The sequence below is a fragment of the Eurytemora carolleeae genome, unplaced genomic scaffold (assembly GCF_000591075.1).
Source record: "Eurytemora carolleeae unplaced genomic scaffold, Eaff_2.0 scaffold1713, whole genome shotgun sequence".
NCBI lineage: Eukaryota > Metazoa > Arthropoda > Copepoda > Calanoida > Temoridae > Eurytemora > Eurytemora carolleeae.
The window spans coordinates 1-16,454 of record NW_019397771.1 but is presented as its reverse complement, the minus strand read 5'-3'; the positions used below and the strand labels follow the sequence as shown (position 1 = coordinate 16,454).

The following is a 16,454-nucleotide window of genomic DNA, read 5'->3' as shown; positions in this document are numbered from 1 at the left end:
TTCGTTATTTTTGTTTATAAAAAATCAAAAAAAAAAAAAAATATTTTTACGAAAATATTGATATTTTATTTCTAAAAAGTGTTTTTTAGAAAATATTATTTTTAAATTTAAAAAATATTTTTCGGCAGATTTTTGGAAAAAACATGATTTTTTAAATTTTGCAAAAAAAATATTTGAGGTTAACAAAGATCGTCTTTGATTTGCCAAACTATTTTGTGGAAACCAATGCGCATGTGCATAAACAACAGTTTGGATGAAAAAGGGTAGATAATCGTAGGATTTAAATTTTAAAGGATGACTAATGAAAGCATCAGCTGTTTCAGGGTAGATTTAGGATAGATAATCCAGCCTCTATTTAGGGTGGATTTATGACTGATGAAACAGTACTTCCGTAATCGTGCGACAAGTCTAAAACGTAGGATAAACCTACGATTTATTAATCGTAGGTTTATCCTACGATTAAGATACTTGTCTGACGAAGTGGCCTTAACTGAACTATAACCTCGTTGAGTTTAATTAATATTCCGCCGCAGAGGTCACTGTATCTGTAGAAAACTTAGAGAAAACACGATTCTACGTGTTTTATTTTACAGTTTACATATATGAACTTAATGCTGTCGCAATCTATGCACCTATACTTCATTTACTCTAATCTTAAACTATCACTTGTAGACAAGACAGAGTCTCTGTACCATATTCCTTGAGTAGGATTAGTTCTTAAGTTTTCAATTAAAACTTTTTTGTATTATTCGCATGAAAGAGGAGAATTTTAGAGCATTTTAAGTTTGTTGATGAATTACGTTATAAACTCCAAACAAACCTTAAAACATGTCTTAAATAAAGAAAAAATTTCAGTTTTTCATCCAAATATTTTAAATAGAATCATACCAGGCTGTAAAGCTTCAATTCTTCATCTGTGAATCCAGCGTATTCAGCAGTTTTATATTGAGAGAGATTAAACCACAGATTACAAAGATGAAGCACAGTTATAGGGTTGTTAATCGTTTTTAAAAGCGATAAAAACTATCGTTTTTCGGTTAGTTTTTATTACTTTTACTAAAAACGATGGTGTCGTTTTTAGAAGACAAAATGCGATGGGTCACAAACAAAGAACAAATCATTCGTTTTAAACTTTTGAAAAACGAAACGACGATATTGAAAAAAGGAAGAAAAAAATAAATTAACTATGCCGCGTACAGTTTTATTTTATAAAAAAGGATGAAAGCATAGCATTGGAATAGAATTCTTGTTTAGCTTTTGTACATGATAACCAGAAAACACAAAATTTTGAAGTAGCGTATGTTTTAGGAAAATAGAACGTAACAGGCCAACCGACAAAAATTGTAATACTACATGATATGAGAAACTAAATATTTCTCAGTTATTCTGCATAATCTCTGGAACCAATTGAAAGGCAAAAATTGTAATACTACATGATATGAGAAACTAAATATTTCTCAGTTATTCTGCATAATCTCTGGAACCAATTGAAAGGCAAAAAAAAGCTCAGTAACTATGTGTAATCTTAGAAACAAATATATAACTGAAAATCTGCTATTCTCAGAACCAAATAAATCTCTGTGATTCTATACAATCCCAAAAATCAAATTTATCTCTGTAATTCTATCAAATCTCTGTAACCATATACTTTTTTCTGTAAAATATCTGGAACCAAATTTATCTTTGTAATTTTGTGAAATCTCTATTACCAGATATATCTCTGAAATCCTGTTAAATTTCTGGAACCAGATATATCAGTAATTCACTAAAATTTCTGGAACCAAATCCGTCTCTATAATTCTATATAATCTATCTTTGTAATTCTGTATAATCTCTTTAACAACATACATATCAACATTAAAAGTCTAAATTGATCATGAAACCTTTCATACAAACATATTGTTCATGTTCAATTCATATTGTTTTATTTATTCGTTACTTTTGGGGGTTAAATGAATTTTAAAAAATTGTTAAAATGCTTTAAAATACAAAATTAACAATAAGTTGTTAGTTTCCTCACTCTACTTTGCTTCAAATTTCTGAAAAATTATTATCAAAGCTATTTAGACGTACTCGAATTTGTAGTTGTCAAAAAAAGACATTTATTAAATACTTGCTGAAGGGCCCGGCGTTCCCCGTAGAATTTTTTTTAGCCTATGTCAACCCTCTGCTATCCATGTGGGTCCAAAAAAATTCAGCCCATTGGGTCCAGCCGTTTGGCCGGCTATAGGGATTAGGAAACATATATATGAATGTCTTGATTTATTATATATATTCTGGTTAGAAGTTTTGATAATTTCCTTTGTTAAGTATTGGTTGTTGAGTAAACCATTGTCCAAGTTGTGCTGGATCCAGGGACCCAGGGGTACACCTAGAAATAGAGTTATAAAGGGGGGATCCAGGGCCCCAGGAGTACACCTAGAAATAGAGTTTTAAAGGTGGATCCGGGGACCCAGGGGTACACCTAGAGATAGAGTTATACAGGGTTGATCCAGGGACCCAGGGGTACACCTAGAGATAGAGTTATACAGGTGGATCCAGGGACTCAGGGATACACCTAGAGATAGAGTTATACAGGATTGATCCAGGGACCCAGGGTTACGCCTAGAAATAGAGTTATACAGGATTGATCCAGGGACCCAGGGGTACACCTAGAAATAGAGTTATAAAGGGGGGATCCACGTAACCAGGGTTACACCTAGAAATAGAGTTATAAAGGTGGATCCGGGGACCCAGGGGTACACCTAGAGATAGAGTTATATAGGGTTGATCCAGGGACCCAGGGGTTCACCTAGAGATACAGTTATACAGGTGGATCCAGGGACCCAGGGATACACCTAGAGATAGAGTTATACAGGATTGATCCAGGGACCCAGGGGTACACCTAGAAATAGAGTTATAAAGGGGGGATCCACGGACCCAGGGTTACACCTAGAAATAGAGTTATAAAGGTGGATCCAGGGACCCAGGGGTACACCAAAAATAGAGTTATAAAAGGGGATCCAGGGACCCAGGGGTACACCTATAGAAATATAAAAGGAAGATCCAGGGACCCAGGGGTACACCTAGAGATAGAGTTATAAAGGGGAATCCAGGGACCCATGGATACACCTATAGAGTTATACAGGGTTGATCCAGGGACCCAGGGGTACACCTAGAGATAGATTTATAAAGGGGGGATCCAGGGACAAAAGGGTACACCTATAGAGTTATAAAGGTGGATCTAAGGACCCAGGGGTACATCTAGAGATAGAGTTATACAGGGTTGATCCAGGGCCCCATGGATAAACCTAGAGATAGATTTATAAAGAGAGATCCAGGGCCCCAGGGATACACCTTTATGTATTTTTAGAGATAGAGTTATAAAGGAGGTACAAATCTTTCCTTGTTTTAACAATGTGATAAAAAACTCAAATTTTAAAATTAATCCAAATCAAAACTTCCTCTATCCTCTGCAGATTTTAAAGTTAGAAGTAGATAAGAGTTTCAATCCAGAATAAAAACTGATAATAAACTTATGTTGAACGTTATACTATAATGAAAAATTAAAGTTATCAACAATAGGTATTTAAGTAATACCTGAAGCTAGGAGAGGATATATGCTCAAGTCCAGATTTATCTCTGCAAAAGAAATATTCAAAGCTTCCTTATTATTCAGATACAGGGTTATCCACAAAAGATGAGAATTTAAGGACGACTGTTATATGGAATCTTCTCAGTCTTTAATTCTTACATTAATGTTTCCCTGCAGATGTAACCTTAAATATTCCTCTATGTGAAATAATATAAAATACCATTTGGAAAACGTATTTATTCCTCTGCAAAATGATAGAATCTACCGTTTATAAGATCTTGTAGATCTTCATTTTATATTTTTCTCTCATCCTTGGTGGGTAATATAGATAGTAATTTCATTTCTTCTTAATTCCTTAATCTACAAAAGTTTGTAAAGTATAAATCAACACTCTAAATTACGAAATTATAAAATCGCTTATTTGAAAGCCATCTATCTTTTGCTTCAAATAAGCGAATTTTTTGATTTTGTATTTAGGAGTGAAGGTTGTTAATTAGAGAATAAAAATGTTAGCACTTCACTCAATTACTTTCATCGCTAATGGGATTTATCAATCTCAATTAATCTCCGAGAGTCTAAATCTAAATAACGAAAAGTTACGACTTAAATGTTAAGTTTTAGCTTAATTGACACTTCTGACTTAATTTAAACCTGCATTTTAACCCTGCCAATTTTGCAATATTTCACTGCATGAAAATAATTCAATTTGACGATTTAAATGTTTAAATCTTTTCCCGTAATCTGGATTAAACAAATGATCGTGTATCTAAATCCAAATATATTTGTTACTTTTCGCGCTGCAATTTTGTGAAGAAATTAAAATTACGAAAGAGCTGATGTGTCAATCCGTAATCTCCGTAATTCCCGTAATCTGCATGGTTCATATTTTCCCCGGGAAAGGAATTGAGTCTTTGGAACAAAATCAAATATTTAAACCTCAATATCTTTAGAACTCGATGTTGCAAACCTTTGATATTTCAAACTCAGATTATTTGATCTAACAGAATTCATAGTTTAAAATACATAAGGTCTGCAACATTTAGTTCCAAAGATATAGTGACTAGAAAATCAGAGTTTGTGGTAAAGACTCAATTCCTTTAAATTTTCCTTCAGGGTTAAATTTAGAACGGTTAATATTTTAGAACTTTCAAGCTATAATTTAAATTATCCGCATAATTTAGTTTTAGACTTAGAATGATTCGTTAAATATATTTTGGTTGTCCCTAGCTCAGATTTTTTTTATTGGATATCCTGCTTATAGTCTAAGAATTTAGCAACTGAACTCGATATCCAGTGGATAAATTTTAGAACCGACTTAAAATATTCAATTGGGAAACTCTCTAAGTTTGAAATATCAAAGATTCACACTTTCCGCCTGCTAACATATACGGATTAGAAAATTAGAGTTTGTTATTGTGTAAAAGACTCAATTTCTTTAATCTTTGAAATAGATTTCGCCGTCTGCGGATAAGGCTTAGTCTTCAACAAAAAGAACTCCCGCTAAGCCTAAAAATAACTTTTCATGGTTCACATAAAGGAAATAATTCTTTTATGTTTTCATAAAGTTGGAAAAGTCAATTTAACAAAGTTTGAACATTTTTTTCTTTGTTTTAAATATGTTTTTAGGTAAATATATATATATATATATATATATATATATATATATATAAAAGTATTTATATAAGTTCACGCAAAATTAAAATAAAGAAAATAATTTACTAATTCCTATATCTTCAAAACTTAACTAGAACAGCTACGAAGTTACAAAATCGTATCATTAATTTTGCATAAAGGAATTAAGTCTTTGCCACAAACTCAAATTTTCTAATCCCCAAATCTTTGTAACATGATTGAGTAAAGCTTTGATATTTCAAACTTAGATTATTTGATCTCACAGAAGTCTTAGTTTGAAATATTTAAAGTTAAGCCAATGGATTGCAAAGATATAGGGATGAACAAATCAGAGTTTGTGACTAGAACAATCATGTCCTTTGACCTTTTACTTATTTCTAGATTGGCTTACTTATTATTGATAACAGGTTAGAACTGATCCCCAGTTGAATTCTTAAATAGGAATTACTAATCCTTTTACCCTGAGGCCGAATTTAAAGGATTTGAGCCTAAGTTTAGATTTAAGCCGCGACTCAAATTTTGTTGGTTCCACTTAAATTTGTATTAAATTTTTCAAGATTTAAGCTGGCGGTCAATTGAAACCGGTTTTTGGGGGATTCATTAAATTCGGACACTGTACTAACCACTAACCAGGACTAGATGCATCGGGTTTCTTCAATTTGAATTTTATCGTGTTTTTGTCTTTAATTCAGCAATTTGTCTTTTCTACTTGCCATTTAGAGCACATAAGCTGACAAAAAAGTAAAAAAAGAGAGAAATACTAAAACTTTAAGCTTAATTGGTCATCAAACAACAAACTTGTGAGCTTACAAAAGTTTGATGCATTAGTAAATAAATAAAAGGTTTTCTGAGGGTTCTAGGTGGGGTGAATGGTCGACAGAAGCCGACTGAAATATAAGATGAGCATGCGTCGAGCTAATTAAATGAACAAGCATAAACTAAGTAAAATGGAGTCGAGTCTGTAAGTAATAAATTATATTAGTTCAAGTAAATAAATAGGATGATTATGGATAATATTGAGGGTAATGAAGGCAAATATGTGAGTACGCTAGGTGAATAAAAAGAATATATTTTGTGGGTATCACGGAGAATGTAAAACTAACAAAGGCGGATGAAATAAACTCACAAGCGCACCAGGCGGATACAATTACTAAATAAACCTGGATATCAGGTATACACATAGATTCAGATGAAATAGTAATTTAGGCGTATAAATGAGTTTACCTGGCGGAAATATGAGTTTACCTGGCGGATATATGAGTTTATCTGCCTGATATATGAGTTTATCTGGCGGATATATGAGTTTACCTGGCAGATATGTGAGTTTATCTGGCAGATATATGAGTTTATCTGGCGGATATATGAGTTTACCTGGCAGATACATGAGTTTATCTGGTGGATATATAAGTTTATCTGGCGGATATATGAGTTTATTTGGCGGATATATGAGTTTACCTGGCGAATAAATGTATTTATTTGGCGGATATATAAGTTTACCTGGCGGATATATGATTTTACGTGGCGGATATATGAGTTTATCTGGCGGATATATGAGTTTATATGGCGGAAATATGAGTTTATCTGGCGAATATATGAGTTTATCTGGCGAATATATTAGTTTACATAGCGAATATATGAGTATATCTGGCGAATATATGAGTTTTTCTAGCGGATATATGAGCTTATCTGGCGGATATATTAGTTAACCTGGCAAATATGTGAGTTTACCTCGCGGACATATGATTATACCTGGCGGATATATGAGTTTATCTGGCGGATATATGAGTTTACTTGACGGATATATGATTATACCTGGCGGATATATGAATAGTTTGAGCATCTCCGTCCTTGAAAACAAACTCTGCAACTGCTCCTGTAGGACCAACGGGTAGGAGACGGGATTCCGTCTTGGTTTCAATACTCAGGGTGCTTGGAAGTAGTGGAGTACTCTCAGAATATTTAAGCTCTAACTTGAGGATAGGAACCTGACAGTTTAATATAGTTAATATTCTGACATGTTCAGTTGATTCTTAGAATTAACAATTTGAGGATTTTTGACTCACATGAATTTCCAAACTGCAGGCATGTAATATACAATTAACAGATATAGAATTATTTCACTTTTATTATTCTTTTATTCTATTGAATTATACCTTTTGATATGTGCTACCAATTCCTCTTCTGTACCCATACTGCCATCTATACTTTAGCTCCGGAACTACTGGTTTCTTGTGCAGGGTAAACGGATTCTTTTTCAATTCTTCAACTGGAGATTTCATTTCTGTTTCTTCTTTTTCTTCTTCCTTTTCCTCTTTTTCTTCTTCCTAGAAAATAACAATATCTGAGAGGGACTGTAAGAGTAATTACTAAGTGTCCTTCCATGCAAATATGACAATGTTCAATTCACAAAGATACCCTTGAAACCTATATCTGATTTGTCGATTTTCTAGGTTTAAATTTTTTTCTGATAATTTTTATAATTTTTCCTGATGTAGACATGCACAAGTAGAGAAATCACCAGGTTATCGTTGGAAATTCGGCATTGCCATCTTTACATGAAGGGTCGATTAAACTTTGTTATCTTCCTCAAACTTTAATCTTTTAATTTGAACTATTTGAACTATTTGAACTATCTGAACTATTTGAACCCTTAGAACCTTTGCAACTCAATGTCGTAGACCTTTGATATTTCAAACTATGAATTCTGTTAGATCCAAAAGTCTAAGTTTGAAATATTAAAGGTTTACACCATTACGTGGCAAAGCTGATTACACAATTTGAGTTAGTGGCAAATACTCAGTTCATTCTCAAATAAAATAATAAAATTACAATAGTACACGGTTCACTTTAAATTACGTTGGCGGTCTCTTCTCGGAGATATAGGAGCTCAAAATACTAATTATTAAAGGGCAATCTTGGTAAAATGTTCGCGTTCATGGTAATTGAAGAATATTAAACTTAAAATTAAGACTCATTATCACCTCAACCTCTTAAATTATTTTTTTCAATTAGATTAATTTGATGAAAACAATGAAAAAGAATTGAGCAAGAGGAGAAAAATGTAACTCTCTAATCCATTTATAATATCAACTGTTTACTCCATTAAGTTTCAATCACTCCTGTATGTCCATTAGCGCCTTATTCAATCAGGGTTCAGTAATGTGTTTGGTGTTATTCTGAACCAATAGAAATAGTATGGCAGTAACATCTATCTTTCTATCTATCTCAATATCCAATTAGAGTTATGAACCCTTCAATCGGCGCTATCAGTGAGAAAATTTTAAGCCCGACGTAAATTTTCAGTTGATTTGTTTAACGGGTTATAGAAGCCGAACAGCGAAGATAAATATAAAACATGAAACATTATAGTTAATGATTTTTTCCAAACCAAATGTTTGTTTGATATGTTTGAATAGTAATATCCTTGAAAATCTTTCTATTCGACAGAGTAACAACGTTTTATTGCAAACATGTCAAAACCCTTTTACCAAAATATTGTAATTTATTTTCTAAAATATATTTAGAAAAGACGGGTTAAGCTTGAGAGGAATTTAATATAAAAATGATTAAATTTTGTTATTATTTATTACCGAGACATGAACTCTTGACTGAGCCTGTGGTTCCCATCTATCAATCTAAAAATTATCTATATTTATAAAGTTGTAATCTTTTTGTTTGTTTGTCTGTGTGTCTGTCAAATAATGTATCTCAAACTGATGAATACCGTCCGATTGTATTTTAATATTTTTAATAAGTTGTTTAAATTAAGACAAAAACTTCATGATAAAGGAATTGGGCCTTTGCAACAAACTCTTATTTCTAATCCCTTTATCTGCAGTGCAACCCAATGTTGTAGAACTTAGATATTTCAAACTATGAATTCTGTTAGATCAAATAACATAAGTTTAAAATATCAAAGGTTTACATCATTAGGTTACAAAGATATAGGGATTTGAAGATAAGAGTTTTCGGTAAAGACTCATGATTCCTTTCTGCATATTACTTTATTTGATTTTATCGAATTTAAAGGACTTCAGCAATTCTTCGTTCAGTTTTAAAAAGTAAAAATATGAGTAAATCTTTAAATTGTAAAAAAAGCAAATGATTTTTCGACTGTATGAAAGAAAGCTTTAGAACTGATGGCAAAATGGATCAGAAATTTTTTTATTCTAAACGTGACCCAAACTTATTTAGCACTTAACACTTATTTAACACTTTGTTTTCAGGTTAAAAATTTCAAAAACTTATGATAATTTCAAAATCATACAATTTTTGTTTTATTAGGTATAAAGTTTAGTTGAAAATTACATAAAAAGTTCCAAATGAAATATATTTATTTTTCCAATATTGAAGAAAGGAAAATTCTGGAAAATGTTGTTTTTACTCTAAAGTGTAAACAGAGTAGTTCCTAGAACAATATTTACATTTTAAACTGGTTTTGACTTAGAAGAATATGCATGTTTTTTTTAACAAACTCTGATATTATAATCTTTATAGTTTTGCAACCTAATGTTTATGGCCTTAAAAAACTCCAAACTTTGCGTTCTGTTAGATCAAATAGGAAATTAACGTCGAAACCTTTGTTAACCGAGTTAAGACTAATTGTACCTCCTAGATGCTACATAGAGTTGAGTGTGGTGTAGCGTGCTGTATAAAGTTTACGGGACGATTATTCCGAATCATTACATATGAAAAGTTGGATCCCGTGAAATTTTTCCGCATTTTTCAATCACACCGAGAGCTACGAAACCACGGTATTGTTCCTAACTTGCAGTTTAAAAATTCAAACTTGAGTAGGTTGTCTTTGTTTTATAGGCTAAACTAGGTGCCCAAGCAATTTTCTTAATGGATGGATCATTGGAAATGCCCAAATTTACATCATTCAGTCAAACAGCAAGCTTGATTTGAAATTCAAACCCCATAAATCAAAGCGTAAAGGCCATAATTTGATATTCAAACCCCATAAATCAAAGCGTAAAGGCCATAATTTGAAATTCAAACCCCATAAATCAACGCGTAACGGCCATAATTTGGCATTCAAACCCCATAAATCAAAGCGTAAAGGCCATAATTTTGATATTCAAACCCCATAAATCAAAGCGTAAAGGCCATAATTTGAAATTCAAACCCCATAAATCAACGCGTAACGGCCATAATTTGGCATTCAAACCCCATAAATCAAAGCGTAAAGGCCATAATTTTATATTCAAACCCCATAAATCAAAGCGTAAAGGCCATAATTGATATTCAAGCCCCATAAATCAAAGCGTAAAGGCCATAATTTGATATTCAAACCCCATAAATCAAAGCGTAAAGGCCATAATTTGATATTCAAACCCCGTAAATCAAAGCGTAAAGGCCATAATTTGATATTCGAACCCCATTAAGCAAAGCGTAAAGGCCATAATTTGAAATTCAAACCCCATAAATCAACGCGTAACGGCCATAATTTGGCATTCAAACCCCATAAATCAAAGCGTAAAGGCCATAATTTTGAAATTCAAACCCCAAAAATCAAAGCGTAACGGCCAAAATTTGATATTGAAAAACCACTATTGAATTGAACAAAAAGTATAAAAACACAATTTAAGAAAATTTGAATTTTATCGGTGATCATAATTGGTTCATGCAAATAGGCCGTTGATACAGATAAATGTTACAATTTTTACAGATACAGATAAAATTGCAATTTAGTATTTAAGATTGCTGGCCTGATATAAAAATGAATATGATATTTAGATTTTTTAAAAGAAAGCTTGTCATGAATATTTAGATAAAAATAAAAATAAGAGATAGATAAATAAATAGATTTGAATTAGAACATATGGATTGTAGATGTATTAAAATAATAAGAATAAAAAAGATAAATACCTCTTCCAGGTCTGGGACCGGGGTTTCTGTAGCATCTCTGGTTTCCTGATATGCTGCTTCCATACTGCGGAGAGGAGCATCAAATATAGAATCAATGCTCCGCTCGTCGAATCCACTGGTGAGAGAGGATTCAGAAGGAGACCTGGATAAGTAATTTTATCATATTTTGCAGAACTAACTAGTACTTTTAAAAGACTAAAGGAGTTATTTCAAGTGACCCTCCAGTATAAGATCGATCCACAACATGTAACCTTTAAAACTTTGTCTCATCAGGAATGAGTGAGATATCCATGATTTCTCTTATCATGGGTTTTCCATAAAACAATCTGTGGATTTCTTTCTACAGAAACGATTGAGAACTTTATAAGTTGTAAAATTGTGGGTGACCCTCTTCACGTGATGGGTACGTTTTATTAATTTTTTTTATTTGGAAAAGCTTATAAAATTACACGGTGTTCTGAAGTTAATATGCATTTAAAAGTATAAAATTTAAGTTCTGGTGCATAATTTTTCATCACTTTTGTTTAACCCGACCCATGGTTTCTACTATGTGGACAATCATATTTTGACCCCCTTTTAACAGAAAGAAGCCTTCGTCTTAAAGAAAATGAAAGAAGAAAGAACCCTCCAGAATGAGCCAAATGAACTGAGTTTTTGTCAAAAACTCTAGTTTTCTAATCTCTATATCTCTGCTATCCAATGTCGTAGACCTTTGATATTTCAAACTATGAATTCTGTTGGACCAAATAATCTTAGTTTGAAATATTAAAGGTTTACATCATCAGATGATAGGATTAGACAATTTGAGTTTGTGACAAAAAACTCAGTTCCTTTGAGATGTATTATAGTAAATAATAAATAATAATAATAAATCTATTTAGTAGGTCCAAAAATGAATTTAAACGTTCGTATTATCTTATTTCTTATTGTTAAAATGTAAACCTGTATGTATCCATATATGGAATAGTAACAGAATCAGTAACATCGTATCCCGGGGTAGCAAAACTACGTGAGTAACTGTCCTCTCTATAATCCTTGTTATGTATTGTAACATCTTCGGAGGCCTTAAATAGGGAAATTTTATAAATTTATATATGTATACATAAATCTTGTCTGTCAAGTTGATCTGTCTGTTTGAATCCAACAAACATCAAAAAGGCTGAAGAACCGTTAGGGCCCATTTTTTTGTGGCAACCTACATAACCCTCGGAAGGTTTGTGGACAGTTGAAATTAAATAATTTCGATAATTAAACTTTTAAAAAATCCACCGGCACCAATGAAAACAGAAAAATCAATTAATATGTATTTTAACGTAACCCAATTTTTTGGTACCCGTTTCTGGATTTGAAAAAATGGGGAAATTAAAAACTGATATCTAAAAATTCAAACTACAACGTGTGTATTAAATATAAATTTGTCATATTGTTTATAGATTTTGAAACCATACCTAACCATGGCTTTAAAAAAAAATATGGAAATTTATTTTAATTTAATCGCAATTTCAAGATTCTGTCATTGTTTTACATTTAAGCGCAAACTCTTGGCGTTGAAAATAAAAATTTTTGTTTGACAGAATAAAGATTTTGCCGTGGAAAGAATAAAATGGTTTTATTGGGTTTGGAATAACTGGATAACGAACCAAGAAACCCAGGACTGCATTTTCCAATTTTCCAGCAAGTGATTGCATTCTGAACACGGACAGGGGTGCACAAATACTTCTTTTATACATTTTATTTAAAAAACTATTTACTCTGTAAATGATATAAAAATTTTGAGACAACAATTTTTTTAGCATAAAAAAATTGTGTTTGATACTCTCCATAAAGATGCTTGATAAATTACAAAAAGGAAAATTTGTCCAATGATGTTCCAAAAATACTAAAAAGATAGTAGTAAGTATATTGGGAAATTTATGTTTTGAGGTTAGTTGTATTTAGGCCTAAAATATACACTTTGATAGTGGGTAAACGGTCTTCGGGGGAATACCCTTGGTGGCTAAAGATATTCTTTAAACTATAAATCACTGTCCATGTACGATTTTTTTAGAGCATCAGTTTCTATCAGTTTATTTATAAAAAAATGACCAACTATAACAAAGGAATTGAGTTTTGATATATTTCAAAATTCTAATATTTGATGTGACAAAATTCATAGTTTTAGATGTCTAATTTTTTTTACGAACAATCCTAGCCCAGAAATCCCACTTTGTCCCNACTGTACTGTACTTGTGTACTGTACTTTTACAAACACATTTCTTTGATTATTTTATTTTCATAGAACACTTTACTTTGTATACTGTACTGTACTGTATACTGTACTGTACTGTACTGTACTGTATACTGTACTGTACTGTACTTGTGTACTGTACTTTTACAAACACATTTCTTTGATTATTTTATTTTCATAGAACACTTTACTTTGTATACTGTACTGTACTGTACTGTATATATGTACTGTACGTATTTGTAAACTCAAAATTCTAATTTTTTATCCTTATCCTATAATCATATAAAGTTTAAAATATATCAATCAGCGTGCAAAGATGATAGGAATTTTAAAAGAACAGCTTCATGCTAGTTTGCTTTTAAAATCAAATAGTTTACGATTAAAATATTTCATAAAAAAGGAAGAATGCTTTTTATGAAATTCTCTCATTTTCTAAATTGCAAATTATACAAAAATTATCATTATCAATTAGATATTTCCGGCGCCAGCTTATACAAATGATAAATAGCGAAAAGTAGCCGAAATTGATATGAATGTTGGTGCTACCCTTTTATAGTGTGTTCAATAGAAAATATAGTTCAACTAGCACCACTTTTCGCTTTTATTGAATCTGACCTTCAGTTTTCTTTTTTAATTGGAGGTCTATATATATTCTATATATTCTATATATTCTAATATCCGAAATCATTTTTAATTTATCAAAATACTTTTTGAAGATTATATTTAACCTACCTTTATATTTCCCGATATGCTTGTCACAGTCATAATATAATCCTGTCCAGCATCAAGTGTACTTAATCTTTCTTGTACTTTCACATAATACAGGTTCTGTCTTTTCCTAAATATTCAGTTCATATTTATTTGTCTTGCACTTTCACTTTGTACGGGTTCTGTCTTTTCCTAAATATTCAGTACACATTTATTTGTCTTGCACTTTCACATAGTACAGGTTCTCGCATTTTCTAGATATTTAGTACATTAATATCAATCTTTCTTGTACTTTTACATAGTATTTAGATTTTGTACTTTCCTAAATAATTAGTACAATAGCATCAATCTTTTTTTGTATTTTCATATAGTACAGATTCTATATTTTCCTAAATAATTAATAAAAAAGCAGTAATCTTTCTTGTACTTTCACATAGTCCAGATTCTAAAAATTCAGTACATTTCATTTTATCTGTTCTGTATGATTGTACATCGTACTGATTCTGTCTTTCCAAAATTTATATATTTTCGCGCATAAATGTGCCTATTTTAACAACCAACTTCATAGACAATAAACATTTTTTTGTATATTCTAAAGTTTTCATTTGTGTTTGTGAGGTCTAATGAAATGCATTCTGCTGTAGTTGCAAAACTTATAAAACTTTTGATTATGTTTGAACGCTATTTAATGAGTAAAAGTTGTATTTTTCGAACAAAACTAAACCTCGAAAAAACTAAAAACCTTGAGTCTAAAACTAAAGAATGCGCGAATTTTAAGTTCGAGGTTAAAAGTTCTGTAAAATAATGAATAGCTACTTAAATATTAAACTTTCTCAATTTTAAATTTGAATTTCCCGGGAAAAATCTGAACCAATCAGAGAAAAGGATTTACGGAGAATATTACATAACCATCGCTAATCAGCTGTTATTACGTAACCGAAAACAAAACATATTTTGAGTTACAACCGTTTTTTGGGTTTACATGCATAAATTAATTTATCTAAAACGTGAATTTTCTTTAACAAGGTTTTCACTTTTAAATATATCGTAAAGTTAAATGTCGCTAATTCTCAGCTGAATGATGATTGAATAATAGACAAATAGGGAAAATGCAGGATTTCAAGATTTTAACCCTGTGTTTAAATTTTAACTCGTCGATTTCGGCGAGTTAAATATTTAACCGCAGGGTTAAATATTTAACCTTATGATTAAAGTTCAGGTTTAAATTAAGTCAGAAGTGGCATTTAACCATGAACTTAAAATTTAAGTCAAAACTTTTCGTTCTTTAGTTTTAGACTCTGATTGTTAATGTATGTCCGTACAAAAGACCGATTCTATTTTTTTAAGGATTGAAAAGACTTGGTAGCGCGTTAAGTCAAGCCTACAAATGGGTCATAGTTCTGCCAATAGAAAGTCGGATTTAAAAAATCGAAAATTCAAAAATATTGCCTCTTCACCTGAAAACAACTTGACCGGCCTTATTCTTAATCTCCAATTGAAGCTTGGTAGGTAGAAGGGAAGAGGTCACATCATACCTGCAACATCATAGAACTTACGATAAAGCCAATTGAAACTGAGCTAAAGGTAGGAACTTCCTGAAAAATAATTACTTCGTAGTCTTTGTGAGGCGACATTTTTTGTTAATTTCTTCGGTCGATCAGAGATCCCAATAAGATACTTTCACGCATATAACACCGTTTCAAACTAAACGTTAATACTTTGGATATTATTATTAATTCAAGCGTTATATATTATCGCATTGTCACTCTAAAGTTCCGAGCTAAGGTCACCAACTAGCGTTAATTATGTTGCCAGGCTTTGCCCCTTGGTGTGACAAGTATCTATTAATTTACTGTTTATAGCCCTGGAAAGTGGCCGTTTATAAGACTTTCTCAGCTTGCTATATAAACCAGACTCCCATTTTTATCAAATATGTTCAATGCTAAAAATAATAAGATAGGTTTTCTCCAATTATAGAATGGTAATATTTCTGTCTGAGGAAAATCGTGTAATATAAAAATGCTTGGCAGCATTAGGGTTTAGCATTGCTGATAAAGAAAGTATAAAAAGACATCACTAAGGTCTTGAATTTCCATTTTAGTAATTTGTCTGTCTGGGTTTGAAAGTACATTATGTGAAATACGACAAGAATTCAAAGAATTATTAAATTGATACTTTTGGAAGAATACTTTTGAAGGATTTGAGAGAGGAAAACAAGCTTAGTAATAATTAGGTTGGCTTTTTAATATTCCTTCAAGAAACTGCAGTATACTTTCTGTTAACATCATAGGCCGGATTTAATGAATTAACAGACGCAGTTGAACTTCCTAGACTTTGTTCAACGACTTACATTTAACTTCAACCTGCGTACAAAAAAATTAAATCTAGTATAGTATATGAATAAAAATCAATAAAGCAATGCACTGAGTTTCTCAAATATTC

At 31.6% G+C, this 16,454-nt stretch overlaps 1 protein-coding gene across 2 annotated transcripts; it reads right to left on the bottom strand.

Moving 5' to 3' along the window:
• Positions 1-1,812: 1,812 nt before the first annotated feature.
• On the bottom strand, positions 1,813-15,571 carry LOC111715849 (uncharacterized). 2 transcript variants are annotated; one of them, XM_023491238.1, is made up of 10 exons: positions 15,470-15,571; positions 14,037-14,142; positions 12,020-12,141; positions 11,078-11,219; positions 8,797-8,841; positions 7,360-7,530; positions 7,019-7,191; positions 3,580-3,621; positions 2,301-2,371; positions 1,813-2,039 (listed from the first exon to the last, which is right to left on the bottom strand). In XM_023491238.1, exons 2-10 carry the CDS (start codon positions 14,067-14,069, stop codon positions 2,032-2,034), a joined length of 807 nt encoding a protein of 268 aa, XP_023347006.1. In that variant the 5' UTR covers positions 14,070-14,142; positions 15,470-15,571; the 3' UTR covers positions 1,813-2,031. The 2 variants fall into 2 exon arrangements, with proteins under 2 accessions (XP_023347006.1, XP_023347007.1); XM_023491239.1 differs by lacking the exons at positions 1,813-2,039; positions 2,301-2,371 and adding an exon at positions 3,097-3,154.
• Between the last annotated feature and the right edge of the window lie 883 nt (positions 15,572-16,454).

Coding starts and splice junctions, on each gene's coding strand:
- LOC111715849 (XM_023491238.1), bottom strand. CDS start 14,069: ATGACTGTGACAAGCATATCGGGAAATATAAAG. Junction 11,220..12,019: donor CCATATATGGATACATACAG/GTTTACATTTTA, acceptor TTACTTATCCAG/GTCTCCTTCTGAATCCTCTC. Junction 7,192..7,359: donor TTGGTAGCACATATCAAAAG/GTATAATTCAAT, acceptor TTAAACTGTCAG/GTTCCTATCCTCAAGTTAGA.